At 35.6% G+C, this 17,500-nt stretch overlaps 1 protein-coding gene across 5 annotated transcripts in view; it reads left to right on the plus strand.

The window, feature by feature from the left end:
- The window catches only part of IPO11 (importin 11), a 108,998-nt gene that overhangs the window by 62,771 nt on the left and 28,727 nt on the right, over positions 1–17,500 (plus strand). For all 5 annotated transcript variants that reach the window (XM_076362242.1, XM_076362246.1, XM_076362245.1 and 2 more), the window contains 5 exons: positions 3,639–3,718; positions 4,317–4,397; positions 8,005–8,100; positions 9,719–9,832; positions 10,727–10,848. In XM_076362242.1, coding sequence (XP_076218357.1) covers positions 3,639–3,718; positions 4,317–4,397; positions 8,005–8,100; positions 9,719–9,832; positions 10,727–10,848 — 493 coding nt within the window. The remainder of the gene's footprint in view (positions 1–3,638; positions 3,719–4,316; positions 4,398–8,004; positions 8,101–9,718; positions 9,833–10,726; positions 10,849–17,500) is intronic.

Below are 17,500 nucleotides of genomic sequence, written 5' to 3' on the forward strand. Positions count from 1 at the left end.
CTTCTTAGAGGTATTCATATACAATAATAGGGGACAAACTTCTGTGGGAATTGAACAGTGTATGTAAATAGATACAGTGCAGCTTTGATAACTCAGACCCAAAGGGACTGTGGAAAATAATACTGATAACCATTTTTATATAAGTAGACAGTTTGGTTATGTTTAAGGAGGTACAGACAGTAGGCTGGATTGTGTATTATTCAGGTTGTTGGTTATTCATTGTGTTGTAGCTTTTGCTTTGTCTAATTGCCTTTATGGGCAAGGTCCTGTGGGACTTGATTGTGACTGTACACAGTATTTCTTCAGAAAATTCAGGAGGTGTGCAGTGATAGATTGATGGTTCTGATTCAGGACTCTTAAGAGCTCTTTAAGCACCTAGTATTTCCCATTGGATTTGGGAGTTTAGCTTAACCATCAAAGTACAAAACTTGATTTATGATTTCTGTGTTATAACAGTATGTTTTCTTCAGCAAAGTGATATAAAACTGAATGAGATATACTGTGTACAAATTATGTCTGGTAGTTTTTGAAGTGTGCTATGGATATCACTTAATAGAAAGGTGTTGCTCTGGGTTTTTTTTTTTCCTGTTGGTGAATGCATGTTTAGATGACTGCAAATGAATATATCACCTGTTGCACAATTTTTTTTAAGTGCTCTTAAGATACTTGCCAAGACTATGTACTGCACAAGCACTTGCTTGTCTATCGTTGCTTTCTGGCCCACCAGTAATACCTTAGAAACCTGAACTTTGAGGGCCTCTATGCTGCCTCCTCTTGTGCTTTCTCTGCTGGAGCCAGTTGTCTTACTGACAAGAATATACCTTCAGCGTTCTTTGACTTTCTTTCCTAATTTAATTTTACAGCCCTCAGAAGTAATTGCTTGCCATTGCTTCTCCTGAATCTTTTAGGAGACTTCTTTAAAACATGCTTATCTGTTGGCAAGCAATTCCAATGTGTGATGTGTAAAAAAATTGGTTTGAGATTTAGTTAATGATTTTTTTTTTGTGATTCATTCATTCATACTAGGTTTTTCATTATTTGAACATGCCTTTGTCATGGCCATATCACAGGCCTGTGCCATATGTCACCATAGGTATATGTCAGGGCAGTGACATCTCTTTAATTTTTAACAGTCAACTGAAAGGGGAAGAATGTAGAAATGTGTTTGATTTTTCTTTTTTAACTAGTCTGAAAGTAATATGTAGTTGTTCCTTTCCAGATATATTTGTCCTTCTGAAAAGAGCTTTTCATATCCATTTCAGGATACCACTGCTGTTGGAACTGAATGTTGGAGGAGTTGTACAAATCAATTAGATTTGCCTTTTAAAGTAGCCAGTGCTTTCCTTAAATCTTAGATACAGGAGTAGAATGTTGCATTTGATATGAAGGCTTGATTTCACTTGCATAACTGTGGTGCTATCACTGATGTACAGTAATTGTTCACAGCATAATTGTCATTTGGTTTTCATGTCAGCACTGCTGCTAATGTTTAAATTCTGTTGAAATATAATTGCCCTATAGAGGGGTTGCAGAGGTTCTTTAATCCATCTCTTGGTGCAGCGGGTTGAATAATGTGGAATGGAGGAATACATTAATTCTCAGAGGATGGATGCATTTCTGCACTGAGACTGCTTAAAATGACAGCTGAATCTGATACAATTTCAGGTTGGGAATATGGTCAAAGTCAAGACATACCTGTTCCAAGAAGCATCAGGTTTAATGTGCCTGTGCTGTACTTGTAAAGGTAATGGCAAAAAGCAGGTTACTGGAAGTAGAATAATTCCTCTGGTCCCCAGCAAAACCCAGAGGAGTGTATTAATTCAGGAAAAGATATGTTTGATTCAGGAAAACCTGGCAAGAGAATTGATGCATAATTGGTTTTTAAATGTAATCAGTTGAAGGTGATATCTTTCTGGAAAAATGCTTTTACTAAACATTGAGCTTTATGCACAGATGAGTGACTGAAATTCTGTCGTTTCCACGACATTTATCTTACCTGTTTTTTTTTCCTGCTGGCCTGAAATAACTTACTTCCTGCAATTTTGCTACTCGTACTTTATTGCCTTTGTATCAGTTATCACAGAATGGAAAGTTATGGAAAGCTTGGTAGCACTTCATGTTCATATGACCATTTCTTTACAGTTTGGCTACTGCATCACTGTCTGAAACTTGAAATACGGTTGTATCCAGTAAGAAAAAAAAAACCCTGCAGACCTCTAAGGAGAATGCAGTAACTTCAAGAAACGTGTAACACTATTAGTACACTACTAAAGCTAATTTATAAATGTATTGGAATCTTCTAATGAGAATATTGGATGGATAGGTGAAAAATCATCTATTTTCAAGTCAAGATACGAAAATATTCAAAATAAGTGATAACAAGACATGACTTGTCCAAGCACTGAGGTATGAAAGTAGTCATGCATTCAAAGCTGTCCAATGGCCATGTCAGATAACAGGAACATTAACGTTCTTTCTAATGAGAGGGAAAAGAAGAGAAACTGCTAAAACTCCCCAGAACTTTTCAGACATTATAATGGAAAACCAGCCATAGTTTCTGTCATGTGATATTTTTTGTGGAAATTTTTCTATATAAGCATCACTAGGTGTAAGCCACACTGTGATACAGGCTGCGTTCATGTAAGCCATGGAAGACATTCCAGGTCTTAGCCAGCTGCTGGTGTTAGTTCAATCTGGTAAGGAATTTTATTTAAAACTTACTTAAAAGTATTTTCCTGTTGGCTTTCCATGATGATTTTATTGGAATATTAATTAAAGGTGGTGGAGCAGAAGTCCACTTACTTTACCAAGAATAGTCTGCCTCCCAAACTGGTTTTAAGAAAATTTAGCAAGCCCATTGAGGTTTTTTGGTCTTCTGTTTTGTTTTCAGACAACGAGGGCTGTTGGCTTTCTGCACTAGTATCAATCTCCATGTGCAACTTTGAACACTTTTGTTTTGCTATGAATTGTGTTTATAGATGTTCTGGGGTGATTTTTTTTTTAAAAACAGTCTTACAGGTGCGGCCTGAGGACATGTCTTTTTTCTCTCTTCAAACTGCTGCTGTATACCATCGCCTGTGTGTATCTGTCTCTTAAATGGATATGCTTACCTTACTGAAATACTCAAGGTATGGCCTAAAGCTCAGTGTGTTTCAGTCCAAAAGCTCAATGCTATTTGATGTGGCACCTGGGTCAGAAGAGCAGAACTTCAATCTTTATTTCACGGTTTCTACTCAGCATTTACTTACTCAAATGTGAGAGAGAGCATTTATTAGTAACTGTAGTTCTCTTAATTACGTGTTTCATTTGTTCCGTCTTTAATATCTTCTTAGCCCACTATCGCATCCAAAACTCGACTCTTTTTTTTTTTGTTGTTTTTTTAATTAGCATTGGCTTTTTGAGGTCATAGGATTTCTTGTGCTTCCATGTGAGAACATCAGAGCTGTTATCCCTCTTTTGTTATTGTCTTTGGCAGGGAGACAGAACCTGAATGGTACTGAATCTAAGATAACTTTTTTCTATTTGTAGGCATCTGGCACTTAAAAGCTGTGTGAGGAAAAAGACTTTTAGAAGTGAATCGTTTTAGTTTTACTTCAGTTTGGTGATGAGGTTCTAAAGTGTAATTTCTTTTTTTCCAGAACTGAGTTCAGAAAACCTCAAAAATTGCTTTAAGATCATCAATGCTTATATTTTCTTATCATCATCTGAATTTTTACAGGTATGTTACCATTATATAAAGATTCGTATTAGCACCTTAGTTCCCTACTGGCAAACTATTTTTTTCTCTCATGTTGGAAAACATTGTACACAAACGTTTATACTCTTACTCATTTATGTGTATACAAGTATATTGTTCTAATTTTAGCTCTTTATGGCACATGGTGGGCATTCAATTAAAAAAGATTTGAGAAAGATTATTCTTTAGAATTAATGTTTTGTGGATTGATTTAGTACTTTGGTACCTGAAAAGGTCCTGTGCCGGGGTAGTAACAGTTACTCTAATTATCCTACTAGATTAATGTTATGATCATAAATTCTACCAAGAATTGAACTAGAGATGTTATGCCTTGTTCTCACACCTTCTTCATTAGAAAATTCATTGAGCTTGATTGTTTAAAAAACCTGCAATGTTAAAAAAATAACAGTGCTTAGATTAGATTTTAATTAGTTCAGGAAAGACAAGCATTTTAGCAAATATGATCTTTGAAGAGAAGCTGGGTCTTTGGACATGTGTAATCTTAATGTGTTGAGTTTTGAAATATGTACATAGATATAAAACATGTTTGCGTAATACCTTCTTTTTCATTTAATTTCAGATGTATGCTGCTGACTTATGCCGGTCATTTTGTGAACTTTTGAAGGACATAACTACTGAAGGTCAAGTTCAAGTTTTAAAGGTAGAGTGTAATAAAAATAATACCCAGATATTCAGCTCTGTACATCCACTATTCTTGCTAGTGTTTTGTCAGGTTAGAGCAGTATTTTCAAGTACGATGAATGTAGAACATGTCGAAGAAAACAGCTTATTTAGCACACTTTGACACTGGAGTCCGTGGTGTTTTAAACTACATATTTAAAGTGTGTGCGTGTGTATAGAGAGTGCGTATATACACACATGTATTTTTTAAAAATACTACTTCTCCCAAGAGAAGGTTAGTATAGCCTTAAATAGAGCACCCTAAAAGATAATCACCTAACACGCTGTTCCTATACCCTCTCTGCAATGCTTTCATTATTTCATGCAATTCCAAAGTATTGTCCTTAAGTAAATGAGTTCGAAGCTAGTTTTGAGTCCTCCTTTGTATAGATGGATTTGGATTAAGAGTCCCTGATAACCTTTCCCATTTGATTATTTTCTAGATTACTAGAGAAAGGTGGTTAGTAAGGTCCTGGATCTTCATGAAAATAGTTTGTTCTACAGCCTGGCAACAGCACACTTAAACAGCCAGATGACCAAGCACTGCATTGCAAAGATAATGCTATGTATAGAAAATCTTGAGAGCATTGAACTGCAAAACAAGGATTGTGTTTGGGTCAAAGTAACTTGATTTAATCTTTGGCTATCAGTGGACTCGTGGAAGTTGTAGGAAGCTAATCAAAGTTGTTTATTTCTAATTGAATTTTAGAATGGAAAAGAGTACCACAGTATAACACAAATGATACTTACACTTCTAATTACAAAATAAAAGGGCAAAATCAATCTGATCAATGAGTTTTAAGAGTTGTCCTAATTCAGTTTTCAGCTTGGTTCAGAATTCAGAAAAAAAAAATCATAATTCAGACGAAAATGCAACATTAAGAAATCATTCAACCCTAAAGTCAAAATCATACTTGTATGTTAATCTAGGTTAATTTTGAGTGTTTCTAATCAAAATGCGCCAAGGTAATTATCTAATTGTTGTATCTAGCCATCCAAATCTGAGTTTTGTCTGTACCCTATCAACCAGTATTGATACCTTTGCTAATACAAACAACAATAATAATATTGTATTTTCTAATTTTTTTAATGTTGGTTTTCCTTTTCAGTATTCAATACCAATAAGAAAAATAATCATACAGTTCAATTTTTGTAACTGCACATTAAAAAACTGGCAAGATAAGGGTTAAGTAATAAGTCTGCATACTTATGTGTATTATTATAAAAACTGTTTAGGTGATTTTATGATTTAAATAAGCACCAAATGATCAAGATTCACTTTTTTTTTCTGCATTTCTGTATGACTGCTAGAGCCTAATAGGTCTAGAGCCAAGCTTTTCCAATCTTTATTGAATGTTGGATGTATGTGCTCTATCACATTCCTTTGTGTAGCATACTTGCATTTGTACCATGACATAGTGTTCAAACAGTCTTTGCTTTTGGCATAAGTTGCCATTGTAATGGCAACAACTGCTTAAATAGAGTTGCTAGAGGTTTTTCAAAGTACTAAGAAAACAATTTTCACACAAACTTCAAATGGTATTATGAAAGAAATGTTATGAAATTCATAAGCTTTTGAAATATTAAGCATGATACTTTAAATGTGCCTTTTGAAGAATTTCAGGAAATAAAGTTGGAGTATGCACTGAAAGATAGTTGAGTAGTAACTGTAGTGTATTACTCCTTAGGCTTCCAGTGGCTGCACTAACTGGGAACTCTGTGTTGCTTAAAAAACTTGGACTTGAATTCAGTTCATTATAAATGCAATGGAGGAGAAAACTTAGATCCCACCTACCTCTTTGGTGGTTTGCACAACTGCTTGCAGAATCCCAGGACAGAAAACAACAGGAGAAGCTGATAGTCCTCCCTGTTTGTAGTCCCTGCTGTGAGGAGCTTAAGGACTCTAGTTCTGGAATTTAAAATGTCAATTCCTCTCTATCAATATTATTATTTAGAGTCTATAGTTGGGCAAACGTTTGATGCAGAAACTTTTAATCAGATCTCTAAAATGAAATTATGCTGCTAATATAGTATCATTTATTCACTCGGCTCCCAGTGTGACCTTGCATTACCCACAAGGTTTGTCCAATATACATACACCTTCCTAGTATACCTACTTGCTTCCAGAGGGATAACTGAGCTATAATCCATGTAAGTATTTTTACAAAAAGGAAAATGTTTTGTCAGGCGTTACTATGCTGACTTGTTAAACAAAAAACCCCTGAGATAAATATTGGGAACAGAAATACCTGGGAGTGTTCTCTGAAATATTTTCCTACAAACAGCCTTGGCTGGATTGAAAATAGACATTAGGACGGTAAATAAATGGATAAGGTTGAAAAACACTAATTTGGACTGATAAGGTGATTTATCACAAGACTGCTGAGGCTTGATGTGTCTTGATTTTCTAATTATCTGACACAGACAATAAAAGGTTTGAAAAGACTCTGTACAAGGAACAAATGAGTTAGCCAAAACTTCTACTACCCAGAAAAGATGAGTGGGGGAAAAGTTATGTTCACCTCCATATAACAGCATATTAAAGGTCTACAAAATTGAGAAGCATTGAAAGGGGTCAACTGCTTCACAACTCTCTCAAGGCAAGAAATAGAGGGCATTAAATGAAGCTAGTAGGAACAAGGCTCAGAAAGAAAAAAGACTTAGGGGAGACCTGGACAAGAGCACAGAAGAATAGTTCCTTGTGGAAGTCCCTCTGAGCTGAAAGGAGGCGGAGATTGGGAAGAGTGTTTAAGGGAGGTACCTGTATGGTACCTTTATATGCTTTATACACATCAGTGTATAGGTGTGTGGTCTCTGTCCTTACTACCCATAGGAGTGAACAGGTGTCGGCCCATTATTCTCACAGCCTCTTCCTGTCTCCATCTTGGTACAAGGGGAGAGCCCGAACAGCTGGGTGAAAGAAAGCCTGAATAACACAGGAAAAAAAAAAATTACTTCAGGGAACAGTTCATGGGGGGGGGGGAAATTACTTCAGGGAACAGCTTATGGGGGGAAAAAATTACTTCAGGGAACAGCTTATGGGATGGGGAAAGAGAGCTGAGAAGCAAAGGGGAAAGAATGTAAAAACTGGGAACCAACGTGCAGGGTACTGAGAATAGCACATCAGAGAGCATTTGTGGTTACCTGATCGTCTGCGGAGAGATGGTAGGTCCTAATCAATGGTTCTTCAAAAAAGTGACAGGACAAAGGTATGGAAATAAACCTTAAACTGCTGGTGATCCTCCCTGCCAACCCACCTCATCAAGCTACTTTTCCTGGAGCCTTATCAAGGTCCTTCCTTCCAACCCACCTCATCAGCTTTGCCAGAGCCCAGAGGAGGCTGATGAGGAGGTGCTTGGCTGGGTGGGTTTCACTTGGCATGTCAGTTTTCATCAGGTCCGTTATGCAGATCAGGTTTGCAGGGTACTTCACTAGAATATACTTTCAGCAATCTGGGGGTTTGCTGATATTTAATGGTAGACATCCTACCAGGACTTTATATATAGACCAGTGTATATAGTTTTAATGCTTCAGTTAAGATTTTAAAATGTATTTTACTAATTGTCTAATTCGCTTTTGTTTCTAAGGTTGTAGAAAATGTCCTAAAAGTAAACCCTGTTTTGGGTCCTCAAATGTTTCAACCCCTTCTGCCATCAATATTCAGGGGGATTATAGACGGGGAGGTAAGAGTTACTCTTTAACTACTCTCTACTTTTCCTTTTGAACAGGAAAGTACCTTATGTTATCTGGTTCAGTTTTCTCATATTGATGTTGCATTTTCTCTTGTTTTAAGAGCATGTGATAGATCTTTGACAGCTATTTTAAGTCTGTAAAAGTAATATAGTACCGCAAGAGTTAAAGCAACATATCCATCACTTATTTTGTCATCTAATGTTTATTTTAATAAAATAACACAAATTTTATTCTGCCATTCTTTCACTATCAACACTGATAAGGTGCTATGACTCTGTGCTTAGTTAGATCCTTTGGAGGTGTTGGAGTTTCTTGTTGGGGTTTTTTAAAGACACTTATACTACTCCTTTTTAAGTGTATCTGCACCAGAGAAAAACAAACTGGACGAGGAGAAGATTGACTTGACCTTCATTTTCTAATTGACATACATAATATGAAGAGCTGAAGGATGTGAGAATGCTTTGTGTGAGACAGAAGAGGCTTTAAGATTTTGCTTGCTTAGATGTCTTTAAGTTCTCCCTTTTCTCTCTCTTTGCCTTCAACAAATTTCCATGTTGGATAAAAAGGAGTAAAATCCAGTATGCTTTAATGGTGTTGAATCTTGCAGTACTAGCAGGAGGAAAAAAAAGTACTTCAATCAGCAGAATCAGTGGGTGGAATTCTCTATGCTTTTGACTTTTTTGATGAAAACCTTTGCTTTTTTCAGAGTTGAAGACTTTCAGATATCAATATTTGCCTCCCATTATTACTGAGTTGAATAAGATATTTCTAAGATTAAGCCAAGTAATATTACTCCACAATGTACTTTTTGCTGTACAGAACACAAAAAAGACAATTTGTTTGAATGGTTTGCAGTTTAAGAAGACACAAAACTGGAGAGTGGATTATTAAAATGTCTTCTGATTTAAGACTAATAAATTAATTGCTCCCTATTCAAAAAGGTATTAATCTGGGTTAATGTTTTCAGGTAAATGTTGTCATTTTGTTTTTCAATTAGGCAATTCTACAAAATACTTACTGTTGTATTGTTAGATGCTGAATTTAATACAAAGAAATCTGTAGCTTCTTTTAAAATTAAAAGTAATAACAAGTTAATAAGCTCATTAGTTTATTACTGTATCCAGTTAATTTTGAGACACTTGCAAATTAGTTATTGGCAAATGTATTATAGTTTCTCTCAGCAAAATAAGTGACAACAACTTCAGAAATACTAAGCACTTCTTAATGTTACTAAAATTGTAAATAGTAATTTTGAACCATAATCAACTTTGAAAGTAATTTTTTAACAGTACAATATATGGTTTATTCCTTAAGATGCAGGTTTCTAAATTTAAGGTGAAATCACCTTGCAGGTTGTCTTGGCTGTTTGGCGGAAACTGACTTTGAGATTGCCATAGTTTTCCTATTGTAAGAATTGAGAAACTCTGGTAGTGATTGCTTGCTCAGTCTTGTGTTCTTAGAGGCTTTTAAATTAATTTATAATTTCAAATTTAAGAAAATACATAAAGGATTCATGCAAATATTTTCGATGTATTTCTGCTCTACATGCTAAGTATTTTTCTCTTAATTAAACTAAGGCCCCTTTGTTCTGGTTTACTTTTGTTTCAGAGATACCCAGTGGTGATGTCTACTTATCTGGGGATCATGGGTAGAGTTCTACTACAAAATGCAAGTTTTTTTTCATTACTTTTGAGCCAGATGGCACGTGAATTGGGTCAGGAGGTAAGGATTTTTGTCTTGGTATTTCAGCTGGATTGCATGTGAAAGTCTTGCATTCTTTTGACCTTTTGACTTTTCCTTCTGTTTTCCATGCTTTTTCCTCCCCAGTCCACCTTGGAAAGGGGCCCTTTCCCCTCCTTTGGTCCTTCCCCTGAACATCCTGAAACAAGTTTTACATGTTCCCACAATTACCTTAAAACATCTCATTTGAAGTTTTATACAGTCTCTAAATTCTCTTCCTGCTGCATCCCACAGTAAGCCATATAAACCCCTTTAGTTTGCATGATATTGCAGGGTGAGAGTTTCTTTCCTTGTGCCATCTTGATGGGTCTTGCACCAGGGATAACAGTCTAATCGTTCTCCAGTGAGTTTCTAGGAGTATCAGGTTCAGTGTGCTCCAGTTTCACTGGTGAAGTTACTGAGGTTCTTTTGCTACAAGCGTTCTACTATGTCTTTAAGTGAAAATTAGTAATTTTCTTATCCTTAGGTATAATCCAGTTTTCAAACAGGTAAAGACAAGTCTTTTTTTTTTTTTTTATTTGTCACCAGTGAAGGTAAAACAGAGAGTAAGTTCATATGCTTTATATGTATTAGACTGTTACAGGAAAACTGTTTGAGTAATTCACTGTTCTGAATCAGTGCCCTGTCCATTAATTAAATGCATCTCTAACTTCTAGGTTACAGTTAATGGTGAGGGGGGTTCAGGGTCTGGAAGCACTGTCATAGAAAATTTTAAAAATACCTGTTGCTTGCTACTTCTGTCAGGTATACATAGCTGTATGCTGTCCTTCCCAGATTGAATAATGTATTCAGTTGGGAGAAAAATTAAAATAAATTATTTTCTAAATGTGCTGAAGTACTCATAAATGAAAAGGAATATTCTGTTTCCCATTGCAGTTGGACCAAATTCTTGGTAACGTGATTGAAATGTGGGTTGATCGGATGGATAACATTACTCAGCCAGAAAGAAGAAAACTTTCTGCTTTGGCATTGCTTTCACTTCTGCCATCATTGAATAGGTAAGCAAATGTACAATGCCTTAAATAAGAATGCTTCAAAGGCCCTTGAGATGGTTTTTAAGGTATTTCACAATTCTGCAGATAAATATTCCAATATAATAGTTTTATTGCCTCTTTTTTTGCCAAGAGAAACTTAAAAAAGTAGAATTGTCATGCTACATTATATTAACTTTTTATTTGGCTTCATAGCAATATAGTAACCTTTCTTCTATTTCATGGAAAATGTCATTTAGTAAAAGTGAGGAAACAGCACTGCATATTTTATTGTCCGTTCTCATATTAATATTGAACTAGTTGCTTCTCTCATCTGTGATTAAGTGGTTGCTTTAGTTGGCTTGTTAGTATTTTGTTGTCGCTTCCAGGGAACAATGTTTGTTCAGTTTTCCTTCCTGTTGTGTGTAGATCTGAACTTTCATCCTGGTTTTCCCCTTTATGACATTAAATGGAAGAGATGCTGTGAAAGACTGCGAAACAGTTTTTGCACTGTAGATTTCTATAGCAAGCAACTTTTACTATTGTCCTTTCTCCAGCCATCGTCGTTGCTGAATATATGTACAGACTAAAAGTTTGTAATGAAAACGCTGAGTAGTGTTACACTGACTTCTACATTGTCACTACTAGAATTCATGTATAACACATATTTAGGTGAGAGTTCAGTCCATACTTACCTTCAGATTATTCTTGTCTGTTTGAAAGTCAGGAAGACAAGGCTGCATGAGTTTACCTTTAGTCTGCCAGATTTCCTGAAAAGTCTTAAGTATTGTCTAATGGGAATTTAGATGTTGCTTACAAATCCTAAAACTATGTTAGTAGCTGTAAAGCTGTAGAATATGTAGTCACTACCTAAAAAATCAGGAAACTCTTAGATGTAAAACTTAACGAGGCTTCATTGCTTTTAATGTGCACAGAAGCTTTCCTTTTTTTGTCCTAGATCATCAGAACAAACATCTAGCCAAAGGCAAATGAAGCAGCTGCTTTATGAGAAAGCTTTTGTTTTTTTCAGTAAATGTAACAATGTTATATTACTTATGAGTATATTTGAAATGTTCTTAAAGAGGTGTAATCTAAAATTTAAGGTGCTGAACTTAAGGTCTGTCTTCCTGTGAAGTTTCTTTTAAAGAGGAAGGAAAAAAGAAACTGCTTTAGATAACCGGGTTATTTTGAACTACCTTCAGCTGCTCCAAATTTCCTGCTGTAAGAGCCAATTATTTCTGGCAGTCCTTAACATAATAAAACCTTCTGCAAATGGCAGCTTTATTTTTCAGATACTCAAATCGTTTAAGAAAGCTGCTTCTCGAATAAAAAAGTATCTCTTTAGTGGACATATTTACATCAAAGCTACGAAAATTTTACTATACAACTGATATAACTGATAGACTGCTGGGGCCAAACATACCTTCAGGCAGAATGTGTGACATTGATTCTGTCAAGTGATTGTGCCTTCTACTACTGAACAATGTGAGTCACTCTGGTTTTGCCATTTCATACGGATTGTATTACATATGCTTGCTGCATCTCACATCTGAAACTTGTGTTAAAAATAAAATTTTTCAAAAGCAAGCTTCTTGTGCAAGTCCATTTGCAAATTTTAAGCAAAAATCTTTTAAATATAATACAGTATTTAAACAAAATATTTTGATTCATATAAACGGTGTTTTCAAGAAAAGCTTAAGTAGTTTTTCCTGTTGGAGTACCTCACTAACCAGGTTCCTGATTAGATATTACTTGACATCCAAAGCCAGTTCAAGATGTCTCAGCTGCAGAGACAGAACAGAATTTTGTCTCCCAAGGATGGCCATGACATGGGCTCGCTTGGGAAGGCCAAGCTGAGGGCGAGGTTCTACCCTCAGCTTGCTCCTGTACGATGGTCAGGGGTGGTACCAGTAGCAAGCTCGGATTTTCAAGATTCTGCTATAGGGAAAACAGGCATCTGTACTGTGTCTAGCACTTCTGAGGATTTCACTCTTTTTGTCAGTTGCTTCCTCTAGCCTATAGCTGGAGCTGTCCCAGGAGCATCAGGTTATTTTAGGGAGGAAAGGGAGGGAATAGACAAAAGTACTGGGGAAAAATGAAGGTAATGTGTATTCTCATTCTTCCCTCAGAGTTCCTTTATGGATAAAATGTTGGGAAAAATATTAAGGAGTGACCTTTTTTTATTCTCCCTCTAAACTCTGTAGTATTAATTAATTGCTTTTAGGTATTTTTCTAGTTAGTGGTCGTGTTTATAACTATACATATGTGGACTTGGGACTTTCTGCGGGAAGCTAAAGCTTCCATCATTATTCATAAAACCAGTATGGCAAAAATTATTTCCGATTTCAAATATAGTGCCTTTGACAGCATTAAGAGTGAAGGATTTTAGAGCAGATAAGATGGGAATCGCTGCAGAGCAGTTGTAGTTCACAGTCATTTTCAGGCTAATTAGTTGGACTAAGCAGGTTATAAAGTGACAGTTTATTAGCCAAACTGTAGCTTTCTTGTCTAGGCAGTATCATCCAATGATACATGCAATGCCATGTCTTTAGTGCCAACGGTACCATTGCATTTTATTATGTATGCGTATAGTCCTCCGATCCAGCATCCTGTTTATCTTCCTACACACAGCTGCACATTGTGTTAGTCTTTAGAAGTTCATATTAAAAAAAGAACAGTAACTGCTTCTTTCCTGATTAGTGTGTTGCAGCACCTTTTCAGTTAGCAGTAATTTCCTGGTATTACTTGGGGTTTTGCATAAACTAAATACTACCTAATTATCTGCATTTGCTGTTTGAGTCTGGCCATTCAATGTTAGCATTTTTTTGTGTCTGACTGAATTATGCATCCATATAATTTTCACATTTTATACTCTTACTGCCTGTTTGCCACTCATATCTATCCACGTGCATTTTCATAGCTCTTGTTACTTCATAAAATAAATTAAAGACCTTTGTCTTTAAACTGATGTATATAACTGTAGAGTCCAGTAACAAGATTTAGGGAGTAAGGGTACACTTACGGAGTAATGGTGTCTCCATGCTCGGCGCACGAGGGGAGTATGCATAGACATATAACAGCTAGAACAGTGAGAGTTTTTTGAAAAACATGGAAGGACTTGAAGTTTGGTGGAAGAGAATCATATCAGACATGAGAGGTGACAGCAACCTGGATGAGTACATTCACAAATGTCATAATTTCCTGGTCTTGTTCAGTCATATTGCAGTTTGTGTACAATCTTAATGGCTTGTTTGTGAACGTACAGCTTCAAGAGTACTCTTCTAGTACAGGTAGATGTAGTTGGGTTTTATTAGATGTGCCCTTGTCCCCAAAATAGTGCCTAGTGAACATGGTCAGGAGCCAGCAGCTTAACTTTTCTTTAGGCCATTGTGGAAAGGATGTGGGGCCCCCCACTATTTCAGGTGCTACATATTGAGATACGCATCTTTAACATTCTTTGTATTTCCTGAGACCACAGTGGCTAAAATTGTACCTCTTCCCCTTCTGGTACTTTTATATAGATACATATATCTGGAAATAATCTTAATCTGCTTGCTTACTGCACTTTTGTCACTTTGTATAATGTCAGCATTACAGTATTTTGGAAGGTCCTTATTTTGGGGTATTGAAAGCTCTTAATGATTTATTTAGTGAAGTAGATTTCCTTTTTATTCATCCAGTTATTATCTGTGTAATCTTGGTAGAACACAAAATACTGAAAGATGCTTTAAAGTGATAGGAATATTTTAGTGTCTAATAGGAAATGTAAACAGAATTTGGAAAGATATCATGTCAATGATTAGTTTAGCTTGGTGTGGTACCTAACTGTAAGTACAGGTAGCATTTGACACCGTGTCAAAAGCTAAGAACTCCCCTTTTGCTGCTAAGTGTTATTAAAGCTATGCTTATCATTCTTGAATGGGGAGGTTGCCACGTTTGCTTTTACTCAGTCAGTGCTTTCCAAAACAGTCCACTAATTTTGGTGCTTGAGGATATGTTCATTCTTGGTGGACCTACCAGTGTAGAGCGGTACCACTCCAAAGTAGAGGAGACTCTACTGAGCTTGAAATACAAAGCATTTTAATTGATCTTGTCTTTTTCCTTTTTAATTTGTGGTACATGAGTATTATTTCCAGATGCCAGTGTTAATTTTTCCCCTTCGAGGCAAATGTGTTTGTGTGGAAGATTTATTGTGAGGAAAAGGTTAAGAGTCTAAGAGGTTCTCCAGGCTGCTCTGCTCATTTCTAATCGTTATGTAAATGAATGTCTGCTTTTTCTCACTGTGTATCAAATCTGATACATCAGCCAGTATGAGTTCTGCCAATTATCTAATTGGCATTCTGTGAGTATAAGTACTTACAGTATGCAATTATAAATCTTCATTAAGTTATTACAGAAGTTTTTCCTCTGTCATTTGTTAAAGTTACTTTGTTAGAAATTTAATTTTCCTCTCAAGAAGTTGTCTATATGTAATGTTAGGAAATGGCAAGAAAGTGCCTAATAAAATGTCATGTTCTCCTTCAGGGTAGTTATGTCCTCATTTGTAAAGTCAGAATTTGTTACATAACTAACTTGTACATCCTACTTTCTTTATAGGGATGATACTCTGAAGCCATTTCCCTATCTTCCCCTCCTTTTTTTCTTTTATTCCTCTAGTCAAAGGTGTGCTCACCCACACATCTAATAGTCTATTAGTATTAAAAGGAGCTCTTTAAATTACGATTTTGCTGTTGTCACCCATGTTTGGCCTTGGATTTGCTTAGTTTGCCTGCCAGGTAACTGCAGTTTTAATGATATGAGGGAAAAATGTGGCTTTGGTCTTAGTCTGAGTATCAGAGTCTGCATCATTCAGAGTGTCACATATGGTACCGTGATTTCCTTAATTGTATGTCACATCATAGCATTGTCAAGAGGATGCACTCTTTAAAACTTTCCTTGTTCACAGTCTCCATTAATTTTTCTCCTATACCTAATTGTTAGTATGGACTGGTCAGGAACAAATTATCATTTCCCCTAAGACCCATAAGGCTTGTTTACAAAGGAAAATGTACCAAATGATGGCAAGGGATTATGTCACTAAATGCAGCTAAACTGCTGCAGAAAACAAACTGCAGTCATAAGGGATTGATTGCTGCTGCTATCTTGCTTTTGTTTGTGGCCTATATAAAGAATTTCAGAAGTCTTTCCTAAAAATCTTCTGAATATAATATACCCTAAAATTGAATGTTTTAAAGACAGCAAAAGATGATAACGGACTAAATAGCTTTCCTCAAACTTTCTCTTTGTCCTTTGTAATGTGCAGTTTACATGTTTGCAGATTAGTTACTAAATAAGCAGTGACTAAAGTATAGCATATTATTAAAAATGTGTAAAAATCACAAGATTGTAACAAAAAAAAAAAAACCAAATAAATTTGTAGCTGGTTTTCCACCTGATTTTGTTCTGAGCTGTTTTGGTACACCTACTTATCTCTCTGCCCTATAGTCTGTGAAATTTGAGACTGCCTGGGAGTAGCTGAGGTTTTTGGTGTCTTTTCTTAACAGTACCAGGCTATTATGATAAGATACCAAAAGTGGTTAACAACATTATGCATGTCACTACAAGAACTTCTGCAAATAAGTATTGTCTTAAAAATTAACATTTCGTATTCAAACAATTTAATGAGAAAGTGAGGGTTTAAAACAAAACATCAGGTTTTGATATTAAAGAAATGCCTAGTGTAAAGAAAGTTTGTATTTTTAAGGAAGAAATAGCTCTTGTATTTTGTGTGTGGGTATTCTCTGTAGTAGTTTTCAGGAAATGCACTGATTGGTTGTTTTCTTTTTGTCAAATTTTTAGAAGCTATCAGTTGCTGATGCCAAATGCATGCCCATCCTGTCTCCTAAACTAGCAGGCAGTGTGCTGCTGAAAGCGGTACAATTGGATTTAGTTTTGAATCAATTTCTAGAAGGTGAATTAGTAATTCTGGTTGAAATTTGGGAAATTACTTTGCTTTGAGTTCTTTAAACCTTTTGATTTGAATTGCATTCATATTGAGTACACTTCTTATTACTTCTATAGTTTGAACAGAGTTTACTAAATATTGCAGTGAATACTAAAGGCTAAAGCTATAAATATAGTTACTCTCTGCATATCATATCTGTGATTTCATTGATGGCCAACCATTTTTGTTATTGTTTTGTTCACAGACTTACTACTCCATAGAAGACTATTTCTTGTCAGTTTGCATGACAAATGCAGTTCATTGGTGCAATAATTATTTACTAGAGTCTAAAGCCAAATAAGATTTATAGAAGGGAAACTTATTTTCTTATCCTCAATGGGAAAAATAATTATATAGTTTTCACTTCTTACTGTTTCTCAGCATGTTGCAAAACCTGCTTGATAATTTAATCAAAAATAATAAAAGCGAAGTTTAAAAAGGAAAACAAGTTACAAAGCTTCATAATTTTGAAATACATTTTTTGATGTATGTTTACATATACAAATGTTTAGTACTGTGGGTTTATTAAACAGGAATGTTTTTGCTGGGTTATTAATTTGGTATTATATTTTCTGTGCCTGTCTCTCCCCTTTGTAACTATCACTGTTGCTATTATTAGAGGGAATAGTACTCTGGAACAGAGAAATTTGCAGTAACTGAAGCAGCAAATCAAGATTTCTATGTAGGCAGGAATAT

The sequence above is a fragment of the Aptenodytes patagonicus genome, chromosome Z (assembly GCF_965638725.1).
Source record: "Aptenodytes patagonicus chromosome Z, bAptPat1.pri.cur, whole genome shotgun sequence".
Classification (NCBI taxonomy): domain Eukaryota; kingdom Metazoa; phylum Chordata; class Aves; order Sphenisciformes; family Spheniscidae; genus Aptenodytes; species Aptenodytes patagonicus.